The sequence below is a fragment of the Equus przewalskii genome, chromosome 3 (genome assembly GCF_037783145.1).
Source record: "Equus przewalskii isolate Varuska chromosome 3, EquPr2, whole genome shotgun sequence".
Classification (NCBI taxonomy): Eukaryota; Metazoa; Chordata; class Mammalia; order Perissodactyla; family Equidae; genus Equus; species Equus przewalskii.
In genome coordinates, this window is record NC_091833.1 from 8,725,950 (window position 1) to 8,751,947 (window position 25,998).

At 40.7% G+C, this 25,998-nt stretch overlaps 1 protein-coding gene across 2 annotated transcripts; it reads left to right on the plus strand.

Annotated features, from left to right (window-relative positions):
• Window positions 1–63: 63 nt before the first annotated feature.
• OGFOD1 (2-oxoglutarate and iron dependent oxygenase domain containing 1) lies at window positions 64–25,609 on the plus strand. Of its 2 annotated transcripts, XM_008539794.2 has the most exons (13): window positions 64–332; window positions 2,403–2,548; window positions 8,201–8,247; window positions 10,766–10,866; window positions 13,716–13,832; window positions 14,953–15,044; window positions 15,242–15,370; window positions 15,925–16,038; window positions 17,423–17,502; window positions 17,782–18,095; window positions 23,957–24,079; window positions 24,561–24,619; window positions 25,110–25,609. In XM_008539794.2, exons 1-13 carry the CDS (start codon window positions 179–181, stop codon window positions 25,269–25,271), a joined length of 1,638 nt encoding a protein of 545 aa, XP_008538016.2. In that variant the 5' UTR covers window positions 64–178; the 3' UTR covers window positions 25,272–25,609. The 2 variants fall into 2 exon arrangements, with proteins under 2 accessions (XP_008538016.2, XP_008538017.2); XM_008539795.2 differs by lacking the exon at window positions 13,716–13,832 and having other exon boundaries at window positions 71–332.
• Window positions 25,610–25,998: the final 389 nt, after the last annotated feature.

Here is a 25,998-nt window from a genome sequence, read left to right on the forward strand (position 1 = left end):
TATCTGGAGCTCCCATTGGTAAATCCGGCAAGGCTTCCGCCCCCTCTTACTTTGGTCCTTCCTATTGGGTGACGCCGGGGAACGTGGGATAGGAGGCATCCTGGGAATTGTAGTCTCCATAGGGAAATAGTTGCTTGCTCGGTGTGGGGTGGGGAGAGGGTCTGTAACTCGGGAGGAGATGAATGGGAAACGGCCTGCTGAGCCCGGCCCGGGCCGGAAAGGGAAAAAGGGAAAGAAGGAGGTGATGGCGGAGTTTTCGGACGCCGTCACGGAGGAAGCCTTAAAAAAGCAGGTGGCTGAGGCCTGGAGCCGCAGGACGCCGTTCCGTCACGGTAACCGAGGGCTGTGAAGGGGGAGCCGCCGCGCGGGGTTAGGGGCCTCTGAAGAAGTCCTGGTACTCGAGCCGGTCCCTGAGCGGCTGGGCCACAAGGGAAGAGGCTCTCGGAGAGGGCGTGACTTTGGCCACCTCTGACCCTCCTGCCTGGCCTGCTGCCCGCTTCCATTCCAGGTTCAGTTTGGATTTAGAAACCTGAGAAGGGAAGACCTGTAGGCCGGAGAGTTTCGGGAAGTAGAGGGCATGCAAATTCGCAGTGGAATTCTGGAATTAGAGATAATTGAGTTAGAATCCTCTCCACCGTCTGTGCGTCGTTGGGCAATGGATTTAACTTTTTTAAACTTCAGTTCCTTCCTACGTAAAAGATGTTAAATGAGATTCGTAAGCGAATGCATGTAACCATCAATAAATGTTTCCCTGAGTAAGGACCAGTAAGCCTTTGGACACGTATTTGAGTGGCTTATGCGATTTCTCCTCGGAGGGTAGAGCTCACTTGTCCCGGGATGGTGTAGCCAGAGCATGTTGTGAGCTGCCAGATAGCACGCCCCTGAGCTTACTCGTTTGATGGCACGCCCCTGAGCTTACTCGTTTGATGGCACGCACCTGAGCTTACTCGTTTTTACGCGCCTGTAGTTCGACTACATGACCCGTGAAAGCAAATGTGTGTTGGCTAAGGGAGGGAACCTGCATTGAACGATTCCAGCCTCGGCTTCAAATATCACCTCATGGACTCTGCTTCATGCATCACACTTTCCCTTCTAAAGTTTGCCATGATTTTTGTTTCAGTGGTTAAATGCTTTGAAGAGGTGAGTCCCGAGTGCCCTGGATGCACAGAGAAGGTGATAGCTTAGTGTTTAAAGTGCAAGCTCTGTACACTCCGCGACTTCTCAATTTCCTCATCTGTAGGATGGAGATAGTGATAATGTTTACTTTAGAGTTGTTGAGAAGATTAAATGCAGTAATGCGTGTAAAGCACCACTGTGCCTGGCACCTGGTAAGTGGTAGTGGTGATTATTATAGAGGTGCGAAATCTTCCCACCAGAGGCAGTGGGTAGAATGTTGAGGTGAAAATCAAGAAATTAAGGGAGGTTATGCCTGAACTGATTGGAAAAAAAAAATGTAGTAACTTCCTCTGATAGTAACTTGGGGAAAGAAAAAGGGTTGAAGAAAAATTGCCAGCCAGTGTTGCTATTCTGATTTTTAATTTGCTACTCTTATTTTAAATTTGGGGGGAAGTGAATTAAGAATCTAAAATACATTCAATTTGGGGCAGCCAGTGGCATAGTGGTTAAGTTCGCGCCCTGCTTGAGCGGCCCTGCGTTCACGGATTTGGATAAGGGGGGTAACCTACACACTGCTCATCAAGCCGTGCCGTGGCGGTGTCCCACATACAAAACAGAGGAAGATTGGCCCAGATGTTAGCTCATCGACAGTCTTTCTCAAGCAAAAAGAGGGAAATTGGCCGAAAATGTTAGCTCAGGGCAAATCTGCCTCACCAAAAAATAAATAAATAAATAAAATACATTCAATTCAATAAGTAATCATTGAACTAAAAAAAACCCAAAAGAACAGGAAACTTAATTTAGTGACATCACCTGTATTCATCTTACAGACTAATATTTTAAGTAGTATCTTTAAAAAGTAGTATTCCGTAAAGAAGGGCCAGCCCAGCGGCCTAGTGGTTATGTTTGTGTGCTCTGCTTTGGCGGCCCAGGGTTTCACTGGTTCGGATCCTGGGTGTGGACACAGCACTGCTCATCAAGCCATGCTGAGGTGGCATCCCACATGCCACAACCAGAGGCACTCACACCTAGAATATACAACTATGTACTGGGGAGCTTTGGGAAGAAGAATAAAAAAAAGAGAGAAAATTGGCAATAGTTGTTAGCTCAGGTGCCAATCTGTAAAAAAAAACAAAAAGAACAAGCTTTTAATTCTTCCTCCAAATCTTGGGTACTAGGTTCCTGAAAATTCATGACCATCCCCTTTTGTATTTTCTCTACTGTGCTACTTAGGGGTCAAAAATAAAAACGGAAAAAAGCCACAAATCATGTTTTCCTTCCAACAGAAGCCATTGTCATGGACATGGACCCCTTTCTTCACTGCGTGATCCCAAACTTCATCCAAAGCCAAAACTTCTTGGAAGGGCTTCAGAAGGAACTTTTGAACTTGGACTTCCATGAAAAGTACAATGATTTATATAAGTTCCAGCAGGTATGTATGCCCCTTTCACATTAGCTCTTCCACTTCAGAAATTCATATGCTATAAAATCATTCAGTACCTTCAGACTTGAGGTTTTAGATTGGGTTTGCCGTGGAAGATCCTTGCCTCAACATTGTTAAAAACATTCATTCATTTAACGTAAGCTTACTGAGTGTTAACTCTTTGTTAGGTACTATAATTATTATTTGAGAATCTTTGCTAGTTCCTGCCCTATAAGACTTTAAAATCTAAAATAATAGAGTTAATAGTGAAAGTGATAGAGAGTCAAGGAATACAGTAAGCCAATAAGTAAGTACGTTATACATATAGGGGTTAAGTACACTTTGGAGAGAGTTGTACATTGGGAGATGATAACCATTTAAATTTTTGAGTTCGTATCTTTGTTTAGGTAGCTTCATGTATTGCAGTATGCTCTGCGTTGCAATATGTCTTACAGAGAGATCATTCCTTTTTTGATGGACAGTTTAATTTGGCAGAAACGACTATCTCAAAATCGAGGCTAGTTTTCCTATTCTTAGAAACAGGCCCAGTCTAGGTATAGAAATATGGGTCGTTGGTTTCCCCAGTATGAGGGATATCTTTCAGTACATGACATACATCACTCTTGGAAATCCTTTATAAAACCTCAAGGACAGCAGCCCTTAAAATCACAAAAAATAAAAATGAAAAAGGTGAAGGATTATTTTCTTTTCTTTGCACCTTCGCTTTGATTTCTCTTTATCCAGAATAAGAGAGTGATAACCGATTTCTCCGTTATCTCCAGAGCTGATTGTTTGGTCACCCATTTCTGTCCCCCAGTCTGTCTATCTTGGGGCCTTGTACATATGATTGAATTAATCCAGGTTAAATACACGAATGATGGGATTCTTAATAATTCAGAAGAACTAACGAAAATTAGCTTTATCCAGAGTAAAGTTCCATAGGTTAATTAAAAACCGTAGTTGTTTGCCTTTGTAACTGTATCAACTTTGGTAACACTTGGCCTCTTTTGTTGATTTAGGGCTATATGCATCTCTGGTTACTAAAACTGAGAAATCAAAATGGTTTTTACTTAATGCAATTTGGTTGATGAAAATACTTCTAACTGTGAAGTCAGTGCGAGGCAAAATAATAAAAAGTGCCCTGGGTGATGAGGGGGAAAAAAAGGAAGCCATTACGTTAGATCCCCGTGCGTGCTTGGTGAAACTCTGCTCTGCTGTGAATAATTTTTACCCTGCTCGCTTTGGGACTGAACTTCATCCGCAGACAGTAAATATAGAACTGTTTCCAGTCTCCTGTGCCTTCAGACTTCACTTATATCTCTTTTTCTTTGCTTGTGCTGCGAGTTGACTTCCTAATTGAGTCTGTACCATCTTCCAGTCCCCCTAGCCAAGGCTGTCATTGGGAGTAGCCCGATAGTTTGTATTTATTTAAAGCAAGCATTATTGAGTGCATGCTTATTGCCAAGTGCTTTACATTTATTCATTCATTCAATCCTCATAACAGTCCTATGAAGGACATACATTACTATTCCTGTTTTATAGATGAAGAAATTACATCAGTAATTTTTCCATCTCTTCGGGACCATTCCCTACAACATACAAAAAAAGAAGAAAAGCTGTCACTACTAGTTCTTCTTATCTTCAGGAAAAAAAAAATGCTCTTGGTCTGACTTTCCCCTTCCTCTACTACCCCATTCCTCTGCTCCCCTTGACTGTAGCATTCCTTATGAGTTGTCTGTACTGTCTCAAATTTCCTCTTCTGGAATTCTCTGTTGGCCACCTGTGCTTCAGCTTTCACCTGTTATGCTCCACTGAAACTCCCCTTGTCTAGGTCACTCACGACTTCCACCTTAGTAAATCTAATGGTCAGTTTTCAGGTCTGGTTTTACTTGACCTCCAGCAGCATTTGACCTACTATGTTATGCCTCCTTCCTAGAGACATTTTTTCACTTTACTTTCAGGATACCATGTGCTCGCTCACTCTCTCTTTTTTTTTTCCTTTTCGTTCTGGGGTTCCAGAATAGACATGAATTTGGGGGGACACTTCCAAACCCAGTACACCCTCCTTGCCATAGCCGTCTACCATCCTTCGAGTCACTGTCCTCACCTGGCATACAGTCCACGTCCGCATCCCCAACCTGCCATCAGCCTAAGCAACTTTGTCGTACATAAGCATGACCCACCCAAACCCTGGCCTCTCTGTCCCCTGACTTCCAGGGCCCTGAGGACTCTCTCCACACCACTTCAACCACCCAATCCTAGGGCCACCCATGGACTTCGTCATCATCTGCAGCTGCTGTCCCTCTGGAACCATGCGTTCATAAAACTTCCTGTGTGACCAGTCTCTTCTCCTCCAGATTGCATGTCCAGTAACAAATTGTAGGTGCTTGGGTTGTGTCAGTGGACAAGACAAAGATCCCTGCTGTGGTGGAGCTATCACCCAGAGTGTGCAGTGCTCTCTCTACACCAGTTCTTCTCCCCGATAGACCTCCTGGAGGCACCGGCCGTCCCCTCCCTGTTGCATCCTCCTGCTTCTACCCCTCACCTGCTTGGATTCCATGACCCCCTCAACCACCAGTCAATATGCTAACCTTCTTTGCCCCCTTGTCCTTCCTTTGTTCCACCTGGAAAAACCCAGTTCTGGATGCTCCCAAATGGTGGTCCAAAGGGATAATCACAACCTCCTGTGACCCTCTGTGGAGTTGCGTCACAAACCTCAGCCAGGCGCTCAACGCTAAGACGCACTCCACTGTGCTTCTCTCAGCTTCTGCCTCACTCTGAACTCATGGCTTCTCCTCCTTCAGCAAAAACTGAAACCACCTGAGGGCAACACCCTCGAGCCCACCCCCACCCACCCGTCTATCTGCCTCTAGTCCTTTCCTCAGGAGAGGTGGCCCTCCTGGTCATTACCGTCCATCCCTACTCAGCCTTTCATCCCAAACACCCGCCCAGCCTCTGCAGGGAATTACTCTTCAGGGAATTATCTACACTTTCTTCCTCTTTTTAAATCTCTCCCTACTGGAATCTTCCATCAGCATTAAATTTGTGTGCATTTCTCCCATTTTTAAAACAGGAGAAAACTCCCTCCATATCACATTCTTCTCCAGCTTCCAGGATCTTCCCCTCTGTCTGCACTTTCTGTGTCACTTTCCTTGCCTCCATGTCTCCTTGTGTCACAGCATCCTTACTTCTCCATGCTACCCTAAGTCTCCTTGAGGTTCCCGCCGGCCCCACATCACTATGTTCTTTGGACATGAACTTGCCCTTTTTTCATTGGCTGCTGCTGGCTCTCCTTCCTGAAACACACCTCCATGGATTTCTTGACCGAATTCCTTCCTACTTTTGGGACCTTCCACTCCAGTGCCCTTTGCAGCCTCTCTTCCTCCACTCCACCCCCAGGGCTATCTACCATGCCCTCTCAATTTTCCTTCTACCTCACTGGTGAGTCCTTCCTAGTTTCCTCTGGTAGGTCTTCCTTTTGTACCTGACTTCTTGGTGATGGAGTCCTCTAGGGCTTAGCCCTTGGACCACTTCCAAGCAGATTTCCAGGGAGTCTCATGGCTTTGCCTCTGCTCTCGATATCTATTAAGTGTCCAAAACTAAACTCCTGATCTTTCCACCTGCCATTTTCCCCATCTCAGTTAATAGCAATTTGATGTTTTCAGTGGCTCAGGCCAGAAGCCTTGAGGTCATCCTTGATTCCTCTCACAACTCGTATCCAGTCCGTTGGGAAATTCTGCTGGCTCTACTGTAACTGAGCAAAAAGGGGCTCGTTCAGCTCACCGCAATCCAGTGCTAATCAATTGCAAATGAGCCAGTAGTTGAGAAAGGAAAATTTATACGATTAGCTAGCATAATCAGAAGATGGCAGACTAGTGTCCTAAAAACCGTCTTAAAATCATACAGAATCTTGAGGCAGTTATATATGGGAAATGGGTAAGGAAGAGGGGTTTAGTAATGTCAACCATCTGGTGTAGACGTCAAGGCACCTCATTATCTCTTTCTTTTGTCATTCATGATGGGTAGTAATGCAGAATTTTTCTTTCTGGAGGTTGTCCTGTTCCTCGGGAACTCAGAGAACAAAGCTGTCTTATCACAGCTGGGAGATGGTAAGCAAGAGTCAGAACTAGCACATCATGTATATTGCAGAAGGAAGAGGTGCTTAATCATCTGGGCTACCTGAAAGCTAGAACATGTTCATACAGACTGGTGAGTCAGGGTCATAGTTACAACATTTCTTTCCCTCATGCTAGCTTAAGATCTAGCTGTTACACTACCTTCAAAATACATTCAGAAAAACTCACTTCTTTCCGCTTTCACTGCCAACAACCAACACCTGGATCAAGCCGCCTTTGTCTCTTACCAGGATTATTCTATTTGTATGTTAACCCATCTCCCTACTTCTACCCTTGCCCACCTACACAATCATAGCCATTATATTCTTTTAAAATGTAAATGGACCAGAGAGAACTGAAGACATATGTTCACATAAAAAGTTGTACGCAAATGTTCATAGCAGCATTATTTATAATAGCCAAAAAGTGGAAACAACCCAAATGTCCATCAACCGATGAATGGATAGACCAAATGTGGTATGTCCATACAATGGAATATTATTCAGCCAGAAAAAGGAATGGGGTACCAATACTGCTGCAACATGGATGCACCTTGAAAACATGCTATGTGAAAGAAGCTTGACCCAAAGGGCCACATATTATATGATTCTGTTTATATGTAATGACCAGCAAATACATATATAGAGACAGTAGATTAGTGGTTGCCAGGATCTAGGGGGAGGGGAGAATGAGGAGTGACTGCCTAATGGGTACAGGGTTTCTTTGTCGGGTGACAAAAATATTCTGGAATTAGATAGTGGTGATGGTTGCACAACATTATGAATATACTAAAATCCACTGAATTACACACTTCCAAATGGTTAAAATGGTAAATTTTATGTTATGTGAATTTTATCTCAGTTTTAAAAAATGTAAATGGGGTTGTATTACTCCTTTGCTCAAAAACTCCAGTGGTTCCTCATTTCTTTGAGTAAAAGCCAAAGTACTTAAAATGGCTCTAAGGTCCCCATTGCCTCTTTGGCCTCATCTCTTACTTCCTTCCCCCTCACTCTGTGCTCTAGCCACACAGTCTCCTTGCAATTTCTTGAATAGCCAGGCATCCTTCACACTCAGGATCTTGAATCTTCCTTGCCCAGATACTCCCTTGGCGCACTCCCCGACCTCCTTCAAGTCTTGGCTTCATCTCAGTGAAGTTTAACCTGGCCATCCTGTTTATAATTGCTGACCCTTCCCCACTCTCAGCACTCCTGGTCCCTCTCACTCTGCTGTTTTTTCCCTATACATTTATCACCTTCTTTTATACTAATAATCCATGTTTTATGTTTATTGTCTGTCTTCCTCAACAAGAATATAACTTCCACTATAATAACTATTTAAGTAGTTTTTTAGTGAATAAGGCACAGAGAGGCTAAGTAACTTGCTTGAGGCACAGAGCTGCCAAGTGGAGGGGCCATGCATCACACTAGGCAGTTTTCAGGGTCCAGGCTGTTAACCACAATGTTATCCTCCCAGAGCTAACTAAACCACTCTCCTCTGTGTGTCTGGTATTTGAACGAAATCCTTTTCATCTTTTTTCATGATCAAGTCTGATGATTTGAAGAAGAGAAGAGAGCCTCACATCTGTGCTTTAAGGTAAACAAGTAATCATATTTGTGGGGTGCCTACTGTGTGCCAGGCAGAGTAGTAAGTGCTTTAAATGCTATGTCAGGTAATCTTTGTTGACATTATTATCCCATTTTGTAGAGGAGGTAACAGACTCTGAGAAATAAGTAACTTCTTCAGGACACCTGGAGCTGATGCACAACCCAGGTCTGTCTGATTCCGAGGCAGGTTCTCAGTGATAAAATGTTCAACCTTGTTAGTAATCAAGGAAGCAAATTAGCACTGGAGGTACCATTTTCTACATATGAGGTTGGCAAATATTAAAAACAAAAGCTGCAGTGTTGACCGAAGTGTACATACCTTTATACACTGCTTCAGTCTGTCTTAGAAGATGGTTTTGAAAGAGGTATCAAAACTCTTAAAATTATGCTTATCTTTTGTAGTGTAATTCCACTTATAAGAATTTATCCTAAGAAAATAACTAAGGATGTGCTCAAAGATTCCATATGAGATTATTTGTTGTAATGTTGTTTATAGTAGTGAAAAATTATGTACCATCCATTGAGATTTATATAGATAATGGTAGGAAACATAAAGTGGAAAACTAGACAACCACTGAATATGAGTGTGCGAATTTTAACACATGAGTATGGTAAAGTTATACCCTGTTTCATCAATTCTAAGACACTTTTTTTTTTTTACATTTTAACATCTCTGAGCCAATGTCTTACAATTACTGTTGTGTCCTAGTTTAATTGGCAACATTTTTAAGTGATGTGTAAAATAATGATACTTCTTATAGGCAAAGGCATATTAGACTCAAGGAAATACACTTGTAGAGAGAAAAGAAGTTAAAACAGTACAGTGTGATCCCATTTAAAAAAAGAGAGTCCTATCTTTGGCTACCTATGTGTGTACAAAGGAAAATACTTGGGAGAATGGAATGTTTTAAGCCAGCTAGTAGGATGACAGATTTTAGTTTATCAGTTTCCTTTTACTTATACAGGATTTTTTCCTAGTTTTGCTGCAATAAGCACGTTACCTTGTAATAGCTGTTTGTTTCCCATCTATAGAGTACAAGTTATTTTTTCTCATTCTCTTTTTTCTCTGTGACATTTCCATACACAGCGGTAGGCTGTACAGGTTGTTATTTCTTCTAAATCCTGAAGTTTTGCTCATATGTTAACTGTAACTTGTAATATTTCATACTTACTTAGACTTTTTTCTCCCCAAAGAGACATTATCATGCTTTGAAGCATTCGTTCACAACACCCCTCTGGTAAGCGTTTCCTGTGGGACTGAGTTACATTCTGTACCCAAAGGGTAACAGCCAGATGGTGTGACAGACAGAATTCCTTGGTCTTTATAGAAAGGTGATCTTTTTATTTCCCAGCTGGGTTCTGTGATTTCTCTCATGAGTATAATTAACAAATGAGAATGATGACAGAAAATAACCCTGTCCTTCTGACGCTTTCATAAAGTGACTAGAGGAAGAGCTTTTTACAGGATAAATTTGTGGATGCTGATATTACCAGTAAAAGAAGGATTTAAGGCTTTGATAATATTAGTTGCTTAAAGCATCAAGACTTTGCAGAAATGTTTACCACCCACATCTGAAGCCTGGTTCAGCAGTTTGCTGTGCTGGCCCATTCTATGTAATTTGTAACTCTGCCTGTAAAAGTGACATGGCACTTCTGGTTGAACTAACTGAGCACACTCTTTTATGGAATTTTTTTATTTGGATAGTGTATAGTGTAAAAGGTATTTGGCATTAAAATCTTAGGGGATCAACTTGTAGAGTTGATATTTAGTTACAAACAGCACAATTGCATTTTATGGGAAATTCACTTATGTACCTTTGGACTAGGATGATCCAAAAAATATTGTCTCTTTATGTGTAAAATTTGAACTAATGTAAATCCTTTAAAAATATTTTTAATTCATCAAGGTTAACGTAATTTCAGAGTTGATTGGCTGAGTGAGTCATAAATTGTGTTAAAGAGATTTCTGTACAGAGAGCCAGTTTTGCTGGTACATGGAAATGTTCAGCATCTTTTACTGGTATCCTGTTAGCACCAGAAGCTCTATGAAAGATTTTACTGATTATTGTACACTTAGCATAATATTCACCATTATTGCAGTTTAAAGGTTTTAATCTACAGCAGTGTCACCCAAGTGTTCATTCAACAGTGGTGCTGGCATTAGTGCTGAAAATCCTGTCTAAAAATCAGTACCTTTGGAATGGAACCTTGGTGTGATAAATTGTTCTGACAGAGGCCAAAGCGCTGCCTCAATGATAGGGCATGCTGTAAATTTAGGAGGAAGAAAATACAATGAAACAGAAGAGCAAAAATATATTACAGTAGGTAAACTTATATTTATTTCTCTGGGAATATTAGTCCTAAACTATGCAAGTTTAAAGTGAGGAACATTCTCAGGAATGGATCTCCTGGATAAACTGCAACCTCCAGGAAAAAACAGTTAAGGCATAGATCCAAATGGAGCCCACACTATAGCATAACAAGTTATCTTTTGTTTACATTTCTAGGAAAATTCTGTTTGAAAATTTCCGAGCTTGGCTTTCTGACATTTCCAAGATTAACCTGGAATCAACCATTGACATGTCTTGTGCCAAATATGAATTCTCAGGTGAGAAACATAAAACCCTGATGTCTGTAAGATTTAAAAGTCTTAACTAAACTATGGTAGAAAGATTGGTGGTGGGTCAGTGTACCGAAATCCTAGACTGTGTGTCCCTGCATAGCATTAGGATCTTCTTCATGAGGAAGATCTGACCCAGCTCATGTCCAGAAATGCCCATCTTGTTCGAAGGCATAAGGCAGTGGCTCTCTTTGAGAATATGGTGAAAGCTTTGACCATGTTTTAAGAAAAACGCTGATAATGCACATACTCACTAACTTCGCATACAATATCAGGAAATTCAGAGGTGCTATTATAAATACTACTCTTAGATTTCCCAGGGAACAAATATCTCCCCCAATGCCACTTTTTCTTCTTTTTTTTTTTATTTTGAAGGTATTAAGTGAATACATTCTTAAGGAAAGAAATTCAAATAATATAGAAGTGTACCATGGAAAGCATGATAGCCTCCTTCACCTTCTCCTTGCTTCCCTTTCTCTTCAAAGGTATCCATTGTCACCAGTTTGGGGTGCATCCTTCCAGGTCCCTTTCTGAGCATATAAATGTCTTTTCGAAAACATGTTTGGTGTTTCAGCTGGAAGGAAAAGTGTTTTGTTTTGTTTTACTAAATAAAATTTTGATTTGGGTTTACCCTCCTACATTGTCCTGGGGAAGCATAAATTGGTCACAACTTTTTTAGGATAACTTAGTGATACACATGAAGAGTTCTATCATGTGCCCTTTTTTAACTTTGTTTTTCTTTTTAATTTGAAGTAATTTCAAACTTACAGAAAAGTGGCACGCATAGTAAAAATAATTTTTTTCCTATTTTACTTGAGAGTAGATTGCCATTATGATGCTCCAAGACTCCTGAACACTTCAGTAATTCCTAACAACAGGGACATTCTCGTACATGATAGTAATAAACCATCAAAATCAGGAAATTAAGATTGATATGTTATTCCCATCTAATCCACAGGCTCCATTCAGCTTCCATTATTTGGTCCTTTATAGCAAAAGGATCAAAACAGTGCATTTAGTTGTCATGCCTCCTTAGTCCCCCTCCGTCTAGAACAGTTCCTTAGTGTCTCCTTGACTTTCATGATCTTGATGCTTCTGCAGATTTACAGATGGGTTATTTTGTAAGACTTCCCTCAATTGGGGTTGTCTGATGCTGCCTCATGATTAGATTCAAGCCATGCATTTTTGGCTAGGAATGTTACAGAATTAATTATGTGTTCGCTTTACTGCATTTTATCAAGTGGTACATGGTTTCTCTGTGTCATGTCATTGGTGATATTAACTGTGATCACTTAAGGTGGTGGCTGGCATCAAGTTTTTCCACTGTAAACTTGTTTTTTTCCTCTCTGTAAGTTAATAAGTATTTTGTGGAGAGATACTTTAAGACTATGTAAATATCCCATTTCTCATCAAACTTTGATTCACTTATTATAGCATCCACTGAGATTTCTTGCTAAATTATTACTATGTAGGTTGCCAAATGGTGATTTTTTATAATAAAATCATTTCTTCTACATTATTCAGTTGTCATTCTACTGTAAAGAAAACTTTCCCCACTCCCCATTTATTTATTTATGTCAGTGTGGATTTATGGATTACTATTTATGTAATGGGCTATTATCAGTTCCTTTCATTACACTGATGCTCATATTGTCCCTGTATTGATCAAGGGGAGCCCCTTTAAACCACTTCTGTGTCCTTTTGATTGTCCTCACCATTCTTAATATATCTTACTTTCTGGCAAAACTGGATTTTCCAGGCTTACCTTATATTTCCCATGCTCTAGACCTGGAGTTGGCCATTCTTGCAAAGAACCCTTGTTCCTTTTAGTGAAGAATGATACTTAAAAATCAAGATCTGGACTCTAGTATTAGGATATTACTGCTCCCAGCCCTTTCAGCAGAAGGAGGTGGCAAATGTATGTGTGCATATGCATGCAACGCATGTATGCGTTTACATTTGTATGTATTTCTATATCTATATTTATATCTAGATATCTGTATAAATATCTGTATAGATACATATATAGGAAACTGAATTCACATTCATTCCTCCAGTTCCAGTTCAACACCATAGGGTTCATTCTAGATTTCTCTTTTTCCATATTTGTGATTCCCTTCTTCACCAGTGAGAAACCTGGCTGCCATTACCTTCAATATGTTTATTTATCAAAACAGTCCCTCCGTGTGTGAACAATCTCAGTTCACCTTAGCATTCCCTCTCGCTCCCACTCTGCACAGATGCCTGTCTTGCTCCCCACCACCTAATGACTTTCGAAAGTTTAGCTCAAGAAACTAATGGGAACAAGTACAAAAAGATCTATGTACAATGATGTTCATTAAAGCATTCTTTGTAATAGACAAGAATAGGAAACAACAAATAGAAGATTGATTAAAGGGGGAAGAGAAGTAATTCATAATCCATATAGTACCATAACTATGCAGCATAAAAGAGATAAGTGTGTATATTGACAAGGAAAAGCACTTGCCATTTAATAAAAAACAAAAAAAGCAGGCCAGAAAACAACCACTGTAAGATACCATTTTTTAAAAAAGCAAATACATGTATGTAGGAAAAAAACTGGAAGAACGTATGTAAAAATATTGCTAGTGATTACCTCTGGGTCTCTCTATATGTGTGCTCTTCAGTGTTTTTAGTTTCCTATACTGACAGTTTTGTTTCTATAATTATAAAAGAGGAGAAATAAGTGTCATTTTAAAGCTACATTTTTAAAGGAGCTGACGTTACAGATGCAGATCAGATGGACTGATGTTAAATACAGGGTCAGATATCATTGTCTGCACCAGGACGTTAAGGTGTGCATTAAACTATTGCAGATGCCCTGCTCTGCCATGATGATGAGCTGGAAGGGCGCAGGATCGCCTTCATTCTTTACCTGGTTCCTTCCTGGGACAGGAGCCTGGGGGGCACCCTGGACCTGTACAGTGTTGATGGTAAGACAGGCGCGTGCTCTTCAACTCCAGTAGCTGCTTCTGAATTCTTAGACATGATGCCTGTGCTCCTCAAAAGAGATGGAAGCCATTCATTACAGTGACTACCACAGCAGGAATTAATGCCAGCCCTGACAACCACCTCTCTAAGTTGTACTTGAAATAATCATTACTCCAGAGATGAATTACAGTCAGTCTAAGATGAGGAATAGTCAGACCCTGCTTCTGAATACTGACTGGGGAAGGGTGGAGAGCATGTAAAGCTGCCTGTAGCTATGAATCTGCCAGGACCAGTCCACTTGACAGGAGTCAGGGTTTTTTGTTTTTTTTAAATATTTTATTTTTCCTTTTTCTCCCCAAAGCCCCCCAGTACATAGTTGTGTACCTTTAGTTGTGGGTCCCTCTAGCTGTGGCATGTGGGATGCCGCCTCAGCATGGCCTAATGAGCAGTACCATGTCCACTCCCAGGGTTCGAACTGGCAAAACCCTGGGCTGCCAAAGCAGAGTGTGCAAACTTAACCACTCAGCCACAGGGCTGGCCCACCCCACACACACTTTTTTTTTTTAAAGATTTTAAAGGGTTTTTTTTTTCCACTTTTTTTTTTTGAGGAAGATTAGCCCTTAGCTAACTACTGCCAATCTTCCTCTTTTTGCTGAGGAAGACTGGCCCTGAGCTAACATCCGTGCCCATCTTCCTCTACTTTATATGTGGGATGCCTGCCACAGCATGGCTTGACAAGCAATGCCGTGTCTACACCCGGGATCCGAACTGGCGAACCCCAGGGCCGCCAAAGCAGAATGTGTGAACTTAACTATTGCGCCACTGGGCCGGCCCTTTAAAGGGTTTTTTTTTTAATGGCTGACACCAGAGGTTGACTCCAGGAAACTTTCAGAACTTACTCCAGCCCTCATCAATAATAGATGGATAGTGTAGTAAGACAGATGTCACCGAGCAGAACTAGCAAGTATGAGTGAAACAGATGGAAAGATGTGGTATTTGGGAATCTGAGTGTACATCTAGATACCCTTAGAAATTTGAGAATTGTCAAGGTGAAACAAGGCGGCCTGGAAGTGGTCGATGACAATGAAACCACATTTATGGATGTGTTCTCTCCTGGTGCAGAACACTTTCAGCCGAAGCAGATTGTCAAGTCTCTTATCCCTTCGTGGAACACACTGGTTTTCTTTGAAGTGTCTCCAGTATCCTTTCACCAGGTAAAAATTGTAAGCCACAAATATGTAGAGTACTAAAGATCGTGCTTCTTAGTCACCATTGTCTAAATGTGACAGCTTCCTGTCGGACTTCTGTGGCTAGGTTGTCTTCACACCTAGCACAAAGGATCCTGACATTAGTGTGTGTTGGCTTCCTCCTTATTCTTTGTGCTGATGTGCTGCTGGCCTTGTCCTTTCAGGTGTCTGAAGTCCTGTCTGAGGAAAAGTCGCGTTTGTCTATAAGCGGCTGGTTTCATGGCCCTTCGTTGACCAGGCCTCCCAACTACTTTGAACCTCTCATACCTCGGAGCCCTCACATCCCGCAAGATGTAAGGATAAACTCCTGTTGCTGGGATTCTTATCTTAGAAGCTGTAGCATATCATTTGTTTTTCTGGTTTTAAAAAGTGGCTATTCCTAACAACAACAAACAAACACAGATACAGAGAATAGATTGGTGGTTACCAGAGGGAGAGAGGGGAGGGCAGAGGGCAAAAGGGGTAAAAGGGCACATTTGTACAGTGATGGATGGCAACTAGACTTTTGGTGGTGAATACAGTATAGTTTATAGAGAAGTCGAAATATAATGATGTACACCTGAAATATATACAATATTATAAACCTATGCGATCTCAATAGAAAAATAAATTAAAAAAACAAATGGCTATTCCTGATAATGAAACTAGACTTTGAGCTTGCCCTTCCACTTTTCTTAAATAAACTTGCTACTATCTTTCTCAGGCAAAGTTTTCTAGCACTTTATGTGTAACAAGGTAAAAATTATAAAGCGAGGATTTGCGTATATTTTACTAGTGTGAAATAATGTCAGAACAAAAGGAATAGGAATTATTAACTCACGTTTTGCATCTGCTGCTTCTTTGTAAGCATGAAATTTTGTATGATTGGATCAACCCTACTTATCTGGACATGGATTACCAAGTTCAAATTCAAGACGAGTTTGAAGAAAGGTCTGAGATTCTCCTAAAGGAGTTCCTTAAGGTAGGTGAGCATATCCTGTCTGCTGTATCTTGTTTGGATGCAGTTTTGCTTGTTTGGTGGGTGAATAGGCATCACTAAGTTTGTGTTGTTTTTTGCTTTGATCCTGGTTAAAATGTTTATGTCATCTTCTACTTCAGATAAAACATAGAAATGATGATAATACCTAGCACTGGTATCAGTTTTATGCTTAGTGGGTTAAGAATCCCTTGGGTATTCCCATTGTCTAGAATACTAATGGTACACACACACACACACACACACACACACGCACGCGCTTCTGCACTGAGAGGGAGTTGTGTGTAGTTCCCTCACTATTCATTTGATGAATATGGTGCTTACTATTACTTTTAATATAGACAGATCACCAGTTGATCGGTGCTTGTTAACAGATATTTGACAATGATGAGGCGATGCATTAGAGTGAGGAGAGAACTAGATCAGAAGTCGGGAGACCTCTATTCATGTCCTGGCTCCGGGGTTCTACTAACCTGAGCAAATCACTGATTCTCTCTGAGCTTTTATTTCATCATCACACTGCCTTGCCCATCTGAAGAGTTGTTGTGAGGGCCAAATGAGATCACGTATGCCGGTGTGGCGCTTCACACTTGACCCTGGGTCCCATTGAACCACAGTCCCAAGAGTTGTTCCTCCATGAAAAGAAGGTTGAGAGACACTACATGTGGTCTCTCTCTCTTGGAATTTTATAACTGACTTGGCGTATTAAGGAATTGAAGAAGTACTGTAGTAAATAAACTTGTTTAACGTTATTTAACCAAGCTTACCTAAACCATGTTTTGGGATCCTCTTTCCTACTTATAGCTGATAGGACTACTGTTTTCAGAATGCTCCTTGGTAAACTGCATTAAACAAGTACATATAAAGCCTCTTGTGGAGACTATTTCAGTAGATTAATCAGGTTCTTGTACTGCCCTTGACTTTTTAAATTTAGAATGCTGATTAAATAAGGGAATGAGCTGAGGCCTAGAGAATCCATATGGTTATACAGAGATTTTCATTTTAATGATGTTGTTAGGCAGTTTAATGTTTTTTCCTCACATCTTAGGAATTAAAGAGTCTGTATTATGATCTTAATTTTATAAATGCAGCAATTTGAGAGGTTTAGCCATTTGACATAAGATATACAGCCACTTAAGGAAATGGCCCAGATTGACACGCGGGTCTTTTGGCTAAGCTTGCTGACGATTTATCCAGGCTTTGCTCTGGCTTCATCATATCGGGACTGGGGGATCTTGGGAGAAAGGAGTGAGAGTCAACTGGCTCTTTTAGGAATCAGCCAGAATGGTTCTGCAGAGCTGCTACACCTGCAAGACCAGTGTGCGATCATAGGGAGATGTGCTAATGGCTTCATTTGCTCATTTTCCAGCCTGAGAAATTTGCAGAGGTCTGTGAGGCTTTGGAGAAAGGAGATGTGGAATGGAGCAGCCGAGGTCCCCCTAACAAAAGGTAGAACCCATCCTCCAAGATATTTGCTTCTGCATTCAGTACCTGCCTATTTGTCTGCAAGGTTCAACTCCAATGACAGGACATTTGCCTAATGATCTTTCGTTCCCAGGGACATCCAGTAGCAGGCCCTAACAAAATCTCACTACTGTAACAACTTGTGCTTTAGTATGCTATGCCAAGATTTGGGGAGAGAGGTACAAAACTAAAGATCAGCTTTTATTTCATGAGTAATTTTCCATCTGTGACTTTGATGAACAATTTGGCATTGTTGCTTTTCAGGTTTTATGAGAAAGCTGAAGAGAGCACGCTCCCCAAAATACTGAAGGACTGCATGGAATTATTTCGCTCCGAGCCACTCTTCTTGCTGCTCTCCAACTTCACAGGCCTGAAACTTCACTTCCTGGCCCCTTCAGAAGATGATGAGGTTGAGGACAAAAAAGAGGGAGAAGCAGCCTCTGCTGCTGACAGCACTGAAGAAGGGACTAGCCACAGCTCCTCTGAGCCAGAGAATAATGAGGTGGCCATCAGCAACAACCGCCAGCAGAGCAGTGAGCAGACAGACCCAGAGCCAGAGGAATGCGAAGCAGAGAAGGGTAAGCTGTTGTTATGACTTGTCCTTATTTTCCGTTAAGCATTCACCATCCAATTATTTATTCATTCCACAAATATCTCTTGAGCATCTACTGTATGCTAGGCCCTGTTTCAGGAGGTAGAGAACAAAAGAGACAAGGTCTCTGCTCTCCTGGAGCTTATGTTCTAGTAGGAGAGGACAAAGATAAAATGTATACACCAACAAGAAAACATCATGTGATGGTAAGTGCCATGCAGAAAATTTTAATAGAGTGACGAGCTGAAGAATGCTGGGTGGCCTCTTTTGTGAATGGGCAGTCTGGAAAAGCCTGTGTGAGCAGTTGTCATCTAAGCTCAGTGCTGAATGGCAAGAAGGATCTGTGGGAAGAGCATTCTAGGTAGGAGGAACAGCTAATACATTTTATTGGGCTAATAATAGCACAAATGGTGGAGAGAAATATGACTGGCTCTGCCCAAAATTACTCTAAAACATAAGAATATAAGGGAGCGGAAGATGAGCAGCTTATTTCTGCTAAGGACCAATAACAGCCTAAGAAAAGCTTGCTTGAATTTGGACAAATAGATAGAAGGAAATTATTAAAAGTAGAGGAAGTTTAATTATCTACAGACAAGATGGAAAAGATGAAAAGATGAAAAAGAGAAAAAAAAAAGGACATTTAAGAGGTAACACTTCTGTAGAAACTTTGGCACCAGTAGCTGAGCAGCTCAAGTTCAGCTTAAATCTTTCAGCACCTGCTAAATCAGATTAGAAAGTCTGTTACCAGGTTGTCTCCTCAGTTTGCTCTCCCCGGCATCCACTCTGATTTCTTGAGAAGAACCCTGTGCAGTTGGAAGAGCAAAGATGGGGAGGTGGACATCCATGGAAACAAAACCAGCAGTGTGAGATGCTAACCACAAGCAATGGAACTCGGACTCTGTAGCCTCCCAAACTGACTGACCTGTCACTTTGGTCACCACAGATATTTAGAAACACCTGACCCAGATGGCTTTTTCTGTGCTATTCAATATACGAGACAGCCTTTCTTCTGAAGATTGGTTTTTCTTGATAACTCATACTAGTGTCTATACCTAGACCCTAAAAGGAATCAGGTGAAGATCAGTGTGGCCTCAAGGGCTTTTTAAAAAAGTATCTGTCCACTTCTATTCCTTCTTCCTTTCTTTTTTATGGGAACCTGCCACTTGGAAGAAAATCTATGTGGCAACCAAGAGATGCTTTATTCTATTATTGAGCATCTACTGTATGCAAAGCTCTGGACCAAAGCAGAGTGGGTAAATGAGAAAAGTCACTGTTTATAATGTTTACCATCTTAAAGAAATGCTAGAAAGCGTTCTTTAAATAAAAGCTATCAAGTTGCTGAGGCATGTAACAGCAGTGTTACATGTTGGCATAGCTAGGACACATCTAGTAAGATAACTGGGACCATTACAGTCCTGACAATTTTAAGTTGTTTTTTTTTAATATAAAAATTACACATGTCGATTTCAGAATGTTTAGAAAACAAGTAAAAGGAAAATAATCACCTACAGGTGCCCCTAGTAACATTTGACATATATCCTTCCAGTCTTTTTTGCTACGTAGGCATATACATATATGTACATATATAGGTGTCTGTGTATACACATATAGTTTTTAATGGGAGTATACCATATATATTCTATAATCTGTCTTTTTCCCACTTAATATTTAATGGCGTTCTTTTTTGTTATTTTACATCCTTATACAGTAGCATAACAGTCTACACAACCCCTCAGTTAAGAAGCCCTTGCCTCCAACCAAAGCAGCTTTAGGTATATCTTCTTTCCAACATTGCATTTCTAGAAGCTTTCACTTGAAGAATGTATTCCACAGTTAAAAGCTGTGAAAACCACACTTCTGCAGTATAATTTTTAATGACTGCATGGTATTTGATCAAATGATCTTACCCAGTCCCGTGGTGGACACTTAGATTGTTTACAGCTCTTCACTATCATAAAACAATGATGCATCCATTATTTCTTCAGAATAGCTTCTTAGATGTGCACGTGCTGTATCAAAGACTGCACAAAATTTCAAGCAGTTGCCCTCCCCAAAATTTGTATCAGTTTACACTCCCACCAGTATGGTACATGATGGTGTTTTCCTTCTTCATTGAGAAACTAATTATTGTGTTTTCTTTTCCAGTTTTGCTTATTCTGTAGGTAAAAGTGGCATTGGCCTTTCATTGATTAATGGTTGTATATTTTTCCCTGTATTTATTGGTTATTTGATTTTCTTTCATGAATTGCCTTTCATGACCTCAGTGTATTTTTCCTTCTAGCTTTTTGCTATTTTCTTACTGATTGTAAAAAATGCTACATATATATGTAGGACCCCTCTGTCCTACATGGCCTAAGAGTTTGCTGTTTATTTTGTTTAGCATGTTTTAAATTTTATAAAATGTTTTAGTAATCAGAACTATACTTGCCTTTCATCATTTCTGCTTTTGGTGGTGACATGCTTAGAAATCTCTTCCCTGCTCCAAAATTAGATAAAATAATATTCAGAGGATTCTGGAAAGATGGCAGAGCAGGAAGCAGCAGGAGTCTGTCTCCCTGGCTAGACAACAGGTGCACTTGGAGAATCTGTCTGATGTAACTGTTTTGGAACTCTGGAGTCTCCTAAAGGCTTGCAGCTTCCAGGGGAAGGTTTGGATGATAAATTGTGGTTAATTTTGATCAATTTCGGCTCCTGGCATAGTAGCAGCTACCCATCCCCCATCCTCAGCCATGTGGCCAGTGGCTGAGCACAGTTTGTGGGAGCCCGGGTGGGCACAAAGGGCCCTGTCCTCCAAATACTGGGGATCTGTGCTCTGACTGCTGCTTTTGATCTGAGAGGTGCAAAGAGATGGGGTGCCTTTGTTGTTGAACTTTCCCTCATTGTTGCAAGCCCCTCTCTATCTGGTTTAAGTGACTTGGCCAAAGGACTTAAAAGGCCAGTGTTGTCTTTTTTTTTTTCCCTCCCCTTCATGTTTCTCTTTTTCCCCTTTTGGGAGCCAAACATTAAAGACTAAGACATTCAAAAAGAACACTGGGGCCGGCCGGCCCAGTGGCGCAGCGGTTAAGTGCGCACATTCTGCTTTGGCAGCCTGAGGTTTGCCAGTTTGGATCCTGGGTGCGGGCATGGCACTGCTTGGCAAGCCGTGCTGTGGCAGGCATCCTACATATAAAGTGGAGGAAGATGGGCATGGATGTTAGCTCAGGGCCAGTCTTCCTCAGCAAAAACAGGAGGATTAGCAGCAGATGTTAGCTCAGGGCTAATCTTCCTCAAAAAAAAGAACAGCATATGTGGGGAAAATTAGAAAGTGACCATAAATGCCCAGAGAAGGGATCAGAAAAGACCCTAGAAGACCTTAAGTTTACACTTCAGGCTGATCTTCAACACAGAGATACCCTACAACAATCAATAAAACAAAAACCAGAAATAATAACAAAAAACAGCAAACCCTAGGGAAGAAGGAAAATCTGGCTTCCAGAGTTGCTACATTATTAGATCCAAATGTCCAGTTTTCAACAAAAAAATCACAAGGCAGACAAAGAAAGAGTAAAGTATGGCCCATTCAAAGGGAAAAAATCCATACAAACTATCCCTGAAAAAGACCTCATGGCAGATACACTAGACAAAGACTTTAAAACAACTGTCTTAAAGATCCTGAAGAACGAAGGATGTCTTAAAGAACTAAAGACATGGAGAAAGTCAAGAAAATGCTGTATTATTAAAATGGAAATATCAGTAAAGAGAGAGAAAACCTAAAAAGAAATCAAAAAGCAATTCTGAAGCTGAAAAGTACAATAACTGAAATGAAAAAAATCACGAGAGGGATTCAAAGGCACATTTGAGCAGGCAGAAGATTCTGGGACAATGGAAATTACAAAGGTTGAGGAACATAAAGAAAAAATATTGAAAAAAAGTGAGCAGAGCCTAAGGGACCTATGGGATACTGCAACATAAGCATTGTGGGAGTCCCAGGAGGAGAAGAGAGAAAGAAAGGAACGGAGAGAATATTTGAAGAAATAATGGCTGAAACCTTCCCAAATTTGATGAAAGACGTGCATATAAACATCTAAGAAACTAGTGAACTCCAGGTAAGATGAAGTCAGAGACCCACACCAAGGCGCATTATAAGTAAACTTTTAAAAGACAAAGAGCAAGTCTTGAAAGCAGCAAGAGAGAAGCAAATCATCACATATAAGGGATTCTCAGTAAGATTATCTGCAGATTTCTCATCAGAAATTTTTGAGGCCAGAAGACAATGGGCCAATATATTCGAAGTGCCAAGAGAAAAAACTGTCAATCAAGAATCCTATGTCCAGTGAAATGTCCTTCAAGAGTGAGAGAGAAATTAAGACATTCCCAGATAAACAAAAGCTGAGGAAGTTTGTGACCACTAGACCTGCCCTGCAGGAAATGCTCAAGGGAATCCTACAGGGTGAAATGAAATGACACTTGACAGTACCTCGAAACCATATGGAAAAATAAAGATCTCAATAACGGTAACTACATTGGCAATTACAAAAGCTTAGTATTATTGTAACAACAGTGTGTAGCTCCACTCTTTGTTTTCTACATGATTTAAGAGACTAATGCATTTAAAATAATTATTGGCTTATGCTTTGGGGCACACAAGGTATAAAGATGTGACATCAACAACTGAAAAAGGTGGGGATGGAGCTGTAAAGAAGTAGAGTTTTTGTATATTACTGAAGAGAAATTGCCATAAATTCAAATTAGAATGTTATACCATTAGGATGTTAAATGTAATCCCCATGGTAACCACAAAGAAAATAGCTATAGAATATACACAAAAGGAAATAAGAAAGGAATTTAAACATTTCACTACAAAAAATCAACTAAACACAAAGGAAGATAGTAATGCAGGAAATGAGGGACAAAAATCTATATGGCATTTAGAAAACAAATAGCAAAATGATAGAATTAAGTCCTCCTTTATCAGTAATTACTTTAAATGACGATCAAAAGACAGCAGTTGGCAGGATGGATGAAAACACATGATCCAACTACATGCCGTCCACAAGAGACTCACTTTAGATCCAGAGACATAAAGAGATTTGAAAGTAAAAGGATGGAGAAAGATATGCCATGCAAATAGTAACCAAAAGAGAGCAGAGGTGGCTACGCTATTATCAGACAAAACAGACTTTAAATCAGGAAAGATTACAAGAGACAAAGAAGGACATTTTATTTTTTTTTTTTATTTTATTCTTTTGAGAAAGATCAGCCCTGAGCTAACATCTGCTGCCAATCCTCCTCTTTTTGCTGAGGAAGACTGTCCCTTAGGTAACATCCATGCCCATCTTCCTCTACTTTATATGTGGGAAGCCTGCCACAGCATGGCTTGCCAAGCGGTGCCATGTCCGCACCAGGATCCAAACCAGCGAACCCTGGGCCGCCAAAGCAGAACGTGCACACTTAACCGCTGCACCACCAGGCTGGCCCGACATATATTTTTAAAAGTTTCAGTACAGCAAGAAGATATAACAATTATAAATATACGGAAAGTACTTTCTAGAAAATTTTTCTGTAAACCCAAAACTGCTCTAAAAAATAAAGTCTATTTAAAGTAATATTAATGTTATTTTTTTTTTGACAGCTAAATAGGTACTCTATCTGAAATTTATTTTGAAGACAGAAATAGAAAGTCAACTTTTTTCCCCAAATAGTCAGACCTAGTACATGTGTGACAATCATTATCAGGCTGGGTTGGTGGAGCAGACGTCCGCTGTTCCCTTTAGTGCTGTATCATTCCTAATTATCATTCCCCTGCAATCTAGCAGTGGTAGCAAGGTTATTTTAAAATTTCCCTGGCCTTCTGTTGTTTTTTCTTAGAATCAAGTGTTCCCACATGCCAGGGGGAACTGAGGCATTGGAATACTGGTCACTACACTTTGATCCATGACAACAGCAAGACTGAATTTGCCCTGGACTTACTTCTCTACTGTGGCTGTGACGGTAAGAGAAAAGAAGGAAAGCAATGAGTTGTGTCCTTAAGAGGGCAGTCTCTCCTGAGTGCCCCTCTCCAACTGAACCAACTCAGAAGGAATTTGCCTTGGCCAGGATCTCTGATCACAGGAGCTCAATGTTGGAAGGGATCTTAGGGTGTCATGAGTTTCAGCCTCCCAACTCAAAGTAGGATTTATATCTGCGACTAAGGTATGGGCGACGGACTGAACCATAACTTCCCTCCAAGAAACCCCCCAGATCTACAGCTTTTATGTAACTGTCCTTCCAGGTGTGTTTGACACTTAATTCTTAGTTTTTATTTCTTGTTCAGTATTGATTGAATGGTAAATTCAGCCTTGTAAGTCACAGAGTTGGTGACTGCTGAACTCCCAGGTCCCCCCGTTTTAAGCAGCTTGGGATCAGTGATCTAAGCAGATGATGTAACTCTTGCAGTGAGAGTTTCTGAAGGTTGTTTATTTTCCCATTGTAGGCTGGGAGCCAGAGTACGGTGGCTTTACTTCCTACATTGCCAAAGGTGAAGATGAAGAGGTAGGCTGCTTCTGATAGCAAACTGTCCTTTCTAGTTCTCGAGGAAGTTTTCATTCTTCAGAGACCCAATTTTTAGGACCTTCTGCCAGTGTCTTTAGCTGATAAATCCATGTTGGTCTGCCTGGCAGTCGTTCTAATTTCTAGTAGAAAGTACTCAGCATGGAATAAAGATGCTAAAGAATAATCACTAAGCATTTATTCTACCCTACTGAGAAGTCCCAAATAAATTAAGAGCCATGTGGTGCATTCCCATGAATCTTACAATGTAGTAAGAAATCGATGCATTAAGTAAAACCTTTCTGGGTATGTATTGGAATGGGTCTTGTTGGGAAATGTCTTGACAGCCAGAGCAGTAGCTCTTCCTAGTAGAGGAGCCCCGGTCACCAGTCTAAGTGCTCGATGTGGAAACCATCTGTTCACTGCTGAAGGACTGAAGAAGAGTTGAGAATAAGCTTGTGTTCTGATGTGTCATTGTATTCGCCTGTTTCAGCTGCTAACAGTGAATCCAGAAAACAATTCTTTGGCATTGGTCTACAGAGATAGAGAGACTCTGAAATTTGTCAAGCATATTAACCACCGAAGCTTAGAACAAAAGAAAACCATCCCAAATAGAACAGGTTTCTGGGACTTTTCATTTGTCTATTATGAATGACATGGCTGAGCAAAGCTGAGAAAAAGAGACCCTTCGTCACTACTGGGAAGTCTGGAAGAGCTGGGCATCAAGTGAAGGGGAGCTACAAGGTGACCTGTGTGACAGTGTTGTTAAAACTGCGTGTGGTTGTCATTTAATAGGACTCATGATGAATGTCTTCAATCTAGACCTTGAGCCTGGAGCTAGGTACTTATCTCTTGATTAAAAAAAAAGGTTTTTTTTGTCTTTTTCTTTAACATACAGTTCTTCATTTTCCATATTGACTTCTTTAGTGATTTTTTAAAAACCTTTGTGTGTGGTAAAATATATGTGACATAAAATATATCATTTTAACCATTTTTAAGTGTACAGTTAAGTGGCATTCTATAAATTCACAGTGTTGTGCAAGCTTCACCACCATCCGTCTCCACAACTTTTCCATTTTCCCAAACTGAAGCTCTGTCCCCATTAGTTGGTCCTCACTTCCGCCTTCCCCCATCTCTGGCAGCCACCATTCTACTTTGTCTCTCTATGAATTTGACTGCTCATATTCCTCATGTACGTGGAATAACACAATATTAATGATAGTGGGATAATACAGTATGTCCTTTTGTGCCTGCCTTATTTCACTTAGCATTAGGTCTTCAAGGTTCATCCATGTTTCCAGTGATTTTTTTTTTAATACTCCTAAGTGACTGCAGATTCAGCCCTTAGAACCTTCCGTCCTGTTCATGCTGGGCCCATTACA